The 6,300-nt window shown below is 56.3% G+C and overlaps 1 protein-coding gene across 7 annotated transcripts in view; it reads right to left on the bottom strand.

Annotated features, from left to right (window-relative positions):
• Window positions 1-1,019: 1,019 nt before the first annotated feature.
• Window positions 1,020-6,300, bottom strand: part of NDST1 (N-deacetylase and N-sulfotransferase 1) — a 60,987-nt gene continuing 55,706 nt past the window's right edge. For all 7 annotated transcript variants that reach the window (XM_031449352.2, XM_031449350.2, XM_031449351.2 and 4 more), the window contains exon 15: window positions 1,020-6,046. In XM_031449352.2, the coding sequence (XP_031305212.1) occupies window positions 5,927-6,046 (120 nt within the window). In that variant the 3' untranslated portion in view covers window positions 1,020-5,926. The remainder of the gene's footprint in view (window positions 6,047-6,300) is intronic.

The raw sequence follows: 6,300 nt of genomic DNA, 5'->3' as shown, positions 1-6,300 counted from the left end.
TGTAGCCTGACTGCTTACCTGGTGCAGGAATCCCTTGTGTATCGGGCAGATCCACTGCTCCCACTGATGCAGCCTCCACCCAAGTTCTCCTTGTCGCTGCAGAACCCGCAGCAAGCTCCCAGCCGTGTCCCAGCCCACCCCAACGGCAGCCGTCCACAAGCCTGGGCACCTCAGTGACCTGATTCGGTGTTCCCACACTTCCCTGTGCAGCAGGCTTTTAAAAGCCACACTTCAGGGTCCCTGTCCCCTTTTGTAAAGCTCCGCAGGGAGCTCTGAGGGGGCGGGGCAGACCCCGCACTGCAGACCGCTGCCAGGGCCTCTCTGCTCCCCGCCTCTGCCCCTCCACTGCACATCTGGTGCTCAGTCCGGCTGGGAGGGCTAGAAAGGCACTCGTTTCCCCCGAAGTGTTCGTTCCTCAGACACTGGGACTCTGAATGAATTAGAAGCCATAGGAACCATCTATCTGAGCCAGGGTTTCCCAGGGTGGGGGTCTCTGTGTGCTGGAGAGGTTGTTAAAAATGCAGGTGCTTGGGCCTCACCCTGCACCTGCTGGACAGAAATCTCAGGCAGGGAGTCTGCAGTTTAAGCAAGTTCTCCAGAGTGGCCGCTGAGCCCAGCTCCTTCCACACCCCCAAGAGGTGAGGGAAACTGAGGCTCAAAAAGGAGGGACTTGTCCCCAGTCATAACACACATTCAGAGCAGGACTAGCTCTAGACTGAGTCTCCTCTCAGTGCTGTGGTCAATCCCTAGCATTTCTCAGCAAGTGGGCATGGCTGAAGGGTTGTCATTCGAGACACCTCACCTGGCTGTCCTGAAACAGGCCTGAGCTATCTGGACAAGCTTCAGTTTACTGTTCATGGGACTGGTCTTTGATTTGACAGTGACTGCGCGCACGTGCGTGTGTGTGCGTGTGTGTGTGTGTGTGCGCGCGCATATTGATTGGCTGTGCATCCAAACATCCTTCTGTCCACCCTCCCCTGCAGGCCTTGCAAAAAGGTCAGACAGATGTGACCAATGCGTACAAACAGAACCCCACTTTATTAGCAGTTAGTTCGAGATTGTACATTAATGGAGGAAGGTTCCCACTTTTAACACAACCCAAAACGGCTGGTTTGAGAGCCCTGATGAGGTGAGTAGGGGGTGCCCTCTCTCCATTCCTCTCCCACCCCTACAAAGGAAGGAAACGTCTGCCTTCCCCCACACTGAGTGTGCCCCCCACCCTCTCCAGTCAGCCCTCTCCTCTCCCCAGGAAATGACATGAATTTCATGCACAAATTACAAAAGGAGCCCTCTTGCTGATAATAAAAGCTAGCACAGTCATAGAAAACCCTCTCCTCCCTCATTCTCAAGGGCCACAGCGAGGAAGCAGAGAGGGAGAGATGAACTGATTAGGATAAAACAGCCAGAGTATCCTCTAGGCCCTTGACATTGACCCTGCACAGGGCCCACGCCTGTCCCTTGTGGGAGCTTAAAAGAAAAAAGTCTCTGGCCAAAGAGCTGGCGAGGGCAAGCCTCTGGTTGCAGGCAGCCCAGGGTAAGCCACCTGGGAATCCAGCACTGCCTCGCAGGCAGGGGTGAGGGGACTGGGGACCCCCATCCTCACTTCAGCTAGAGCAGACCTGCTTCCTTCCCTGACACCTGAAAATCCGTGCTGTAGCCCCACCTGCTCAGTCTGTAGATGGGGAAAAGTGTCACTCAGCTACCAAATGGATTCAATTGGGACAAACTTTCACATCTCCTCCGTCCACCCCAGGGCTCTTCTCACGTCACAGCTTGGGCGAGGCAGCTCCCCCACTGGGCTCTTCCCTGGTACATCCCAGGGGCTGGCTCTGCTCCAGTGCACACAGACCATGGGCCTCCAGGAAATGGAAACCCAGAGACCACAGAACAGAGCAGTGCTGTTTGGCTTCCTGTGGTCCATCACCAGGATCAAAGAGGGCAGCACCAACCTTCTGAGCCAGAGGCGTCTCCTTCTCAATAGGCCCAACGCTGCATGGCCCGCCCTCCACTCCACGTGTGTAGCCTCCTCTTTCCTGACTCTCCGTGGCCCTTCCTCCCAGGCCCAGCTGAGATGCTGGCTCCCCCGCCCTCTCCGGGAGCTCCGGCCCGCCCCTCTGCTGCTTTGGCACTCGGCGCAGGTGACAGCAGGGGGGCATCTTAGGCTGGCGTTCTCAAGTCAGTACAAATGGTAAAAAGTCACACAGCCTGAATTACCCTCGCCAGTACAAGGGTCAGAGGAACGTGCTTTATGACACCGTGAAGAAACAGACACATCCAGAAGGTGGGATTTCCACAGGACAGCAGCCCGCTCACCTCAGAAATAATGTCATTTTAAAAATCAAAGTGAGCAGAAGGGAAACTTTTCAGCCTCTCAAGAGATTTTAGAAAACAAAATTACAAGATGCAACGTGTGTACCTCAACTAGCTCCTGATTCCAAAAGCAGGTGTAAGTTTGGGGCGGGGGTGGAATTTAAATGTGGACTGAAGAGCAGATGTTGTGGGGAAATCACTGTTGTCTGGGGTGATAAATGGGCCAATTGTAGGAGAAAGTCCCAAATCTAAGGAGATGCACATTGAAGCATTTGGGGTGAAGTCTCATGGTACTTGCAACTTTTAAACTAGTTCAGAAAAAATGTACGGAGAGAGAAAGATGAAGGCGGCAATACGTTACGGCTAAACAGTGGGTAGTGGAAGTTCATTATAAAGTATCTGGTACAACATTTACTTGTTTTTGCCACTAACCAACCTGTGGGGACCACTTGATGTGGGGACCACCCATCTCTGTGGGTCCGTGCAGCAGTTTTTCTGCTACTGGGAACAGACCCCGGGTTCCTCTGCTGGGCCCCGGGGGCACCGGCCACTCCCACTTAGGGGCTCAGAAGAGACGCAGCTTTAAGCCTCAGACTTCTCCTCCGAGGGCAGGACGCCCACGGCGTGGGCAGCTCTAGAGCCCCGAGTGACCGAGGCAGCACAGGAGACACAGCCCCCCTGGGCCTCCCCAGGGCAAAGGTGTGTGGAGGAGATGGCAGAAGGGATGGGAGAGTCATCTACGCTGTTGAAGCTCCTTCTCTCCTATAATTTTTTCTGGACCAGACAGTGACTTGGTGACCACTGACCGTGCTGATGCCGCCGCCCCCACTGACCTCTGGCTTTCTCCTCCCGTGAGGGGATCTGTGTGCTCAGCAGCTGAGAGCTCCTAGAAGGACTTGTGTCTCTCTCCCTCCCCAGCACCTACAGGTCCTGGCGGTGGGTCCTCGACAGATTCGATAGCGGGCAGGGAAGAAGTAGCAGTGACAAGACAGACTTAGAATATGTGACAGGTCAAGTCCCCAGCCTCCCAGAAGGGCCTGGACAAAAATCCCCAGTGTTTCCTCTGCTCCCCAGGGGCCTCAAACCTGCGTGTTCCTCCTTCAGACCAGAGGCCTAGGGAGGTGGGCCTGCCTGCCGACGTGGCATTCTGAGCCCACAGAGACGGGGGCAGGTGTCCAGGCCCGGAGCGAAGATTTCAGAAGGTGGGAGGTGTAAGGTTCTTGCAGGTCACGGAGCCCGAGCCCCGCGGTGACAGAAGATTAAGTGAGGCCTGGGATGTGCACCGTGGGCGCTGCTGCCCACGCTGGGAGTCTGGTCCTGGTGCAGGTAAGCCTTGGTGGACGTACATGCAGGCATGGCGCCCTGTCCTCTGACACTGGCTCCTCCTCCCCTGCCGTGTCGGCAGCGCCCAGGGTTCCCGGGCTCTAAGGCCCCAATGAGAAGCACGATGGAGACACTTCTCTGGTGGGACGATGGAACCCTCCCCAGCTGGCCCTGTGGAGCATCTGACCCACTGCTTCATCCCAGTGCAGAAGCTGGGAACTAAGACTGAGCCAGGCTCCCAGGCTGGGGAAGGACCTTGTGACGAGGGAGAGCGTGACAGGGACACAAACTCAGATCTGGAACTGAGAAGGTTCAAAGGCACCCTGGAGGGGAAGGAGTGGTTTGTCCCCATATCCTGGAATGACCGAGGGTGTGACAGAGGGAGGGACAGGAAACCTGGCACAGAGTAGGGTCCCAAGGATGGGCTCTGAGGCAGTGTGGCATTGGCAGAAGAGTACTAGACTCAGAATCGGGAGACTCCAGTTCAATTCTTGGCCCTGCTCCCAATCTCAGCCCAGGACCACCTCCCCTTTCCAGACCTATGTCTATACCCGTTCGTTGAAGGACCCTCCAGCCCCAACACACTAGAGTCTTCTGAATAAGACAAGGCTCTCTAGAAACCACTTCGTGGGTGTCAGTTCCAAGCTGAACTGGAAGTGGGAGGGGCTGGGGACAGGCACCCCAGCCTCAGTCACTTGACATTGTTAAAAGATGAGGGGAGGGGTAGGAGCAAGCCCCAACCAGAAAATAGCCTGGAGTTCCCCTTGTCTGCAGGGGGGCCTCGAGACAGTCTCTGGGTCCCAGGGGCCTCCCAGCTCCGAGGGTAGCTCCCAACCTAGCACCATGTCGGGGGGAGGGGAACAGGCTAGCTTTTGGCCCTGGGATCTCCCACTCCAGCCCGGTTATTTCCTTTGGCCAAAAGTCACCCAGGGTCACTGCGCTTCACGCAGCCAGCTTTCCTAGAGAGAGTAAGTCTTCCCCTCTGCATCTCACGGGCTCTGTTCGCCTAGGGTAGCCCCGGGACGGCCATGGCACTTGGGAGAGGAACCGAGATGTCTCAGGGCCCTCCCATACTGTCTCCTCGAGGTCCCACCGCATGCGGGCACGCCCTCCCCGCTTCCACCTCAAACTCCAGCACTGAGATAAGATACCCTTTGGGACTGGGGCTTGCCACCATTTTGTATGACTGAATTAAAAACAAACCTAACCAAAAAAAAAATATAATATATATATACACTATATATATGTAACACAGTGTGACCCCAGAACCCAGGGTATAAACTCTGGCACCAAGAAAAAAATATTAAACTTTAGCTTCTTATTACTGGGGAAGTTAAGGGGGTCTCTAGGAACCCTCGGCCACAGGCAGCTGGGGCAGGGCAGGGAGGGCGGTCTCACCCACTCTGCCCCGTATCGGCCAGGGCCAAGGCTGGGTGGGCTGCGGGACAGCGGATGAACACTGCGACATGGACACGGCAGACTCCACGACCGCCTCCGTCTTTTACCACAGGAAACACCACACATGTCATATCCCAGGGGGAGGAATGGGGGAAAGAGTTGAGACCTGGGTCTCTGGGTCCAAATGGCATGACAGTGCCCCAGGGCCCTGAAGGAGGCCTGGAGGACTGCTGGATACTGTAGGAACCAGCGATTCTCTCCCCACGGAGGGAAGGGGAGATGCGAAGGTAGGAACCAGAATGTGGGTGGAGGTCCAGAGTTCTCTTGAGGTGACCGCCCTTACATCCAGCCTAGTGACCGACTCGGTGCCCAGCTGATGCTGCGGAAGGGCCTGGCTCAAAACAGTCAGGGAAATGTCCAGTCTCTCCCCGGCTTGGCAAAAGGCCCTGCTGGGCTGTTTTTCTCTTATCCTCTGGACGACAGGTAAGATATGGCACCTAATACCCAGGGGACACCCTGCTGGAGCAGGAAGTGATGGGCTGAAGGACTGGGTATGGGTGGTAGAACACACTGAGGGGAGAAGAGTCTTGAGGGCTCCCTCCTACCAGCGAGTGGCCTTCCACCAGCAGGCAGTGGCCTCCCCACGAAACGCTGGGAGTGGAAGGGACCTCTGGTGGCTGTAGAGGTCCTACCGGCCACAGACCCAGCACTGGATGCTCTGAGGTGCCTGTGGACTGCCCGGGCTCTCCTCCCGGCCCTTTCCGGGACACAGCAGAGTATTGCTCAGAAGTGCTTGGCCAGCCCAGGCCTGGTTCCCCACTCTGTAGATCAGTCTGGCTCAGCGTGTGGTGGGACATCCCTGCTGTCACATTCAATGTCACTGTGGGGGCTGAGGCTACCTGGTGTTCTGGAGCTCCTCCCGCAGCCAGGTGGGCAGTGTCTGGCCCATCTTGTATAGCAGCTTGGAAAGCTCGATGTTGTGGTCCCGGTAATACTCTTTCAGGAAGGCACGGGACTGTAACAGAAAAAGGCAGATGTCAGGGGAGAAGGGAGAAGGGAGAAGGGAGAAGGGAGAAGGGAGAAGGGAGAAGGGAGAAGGGAGAAGGGAGAAGGGAGAAGGGAGAAGGGAGAAGGGAGAAGGGAGAAGGGAGAAGGGAGAAGGGAGAAGGGAGAAGGGAGAAGGGAGAAGGGAGAAGGGAGAAGGGAGAAGGGAGAAGGGAGAAGGGAGAAGGGAGAAGGGAGAAGGGAGAAGGGAGAAGGGAGAAGGGA

The sequence above is a fragment of the Camelus dromedarius genome, chromosome 3 (assembly GCF_036321535.1).
Source record: "Camelus dromedarius isolate mCamDro1 chromosome 3, mCamDro1.pat, whole genome shotgun sequence".
NCBI lineage: Eukaryota > Metazoa > Chordata > Mammalia > Artiodactyla > Camelidae > Camelus > Camelus dromedarius.
This window is presented reverse-complemented; position numbering and strand designations above follow the sequence as displayed.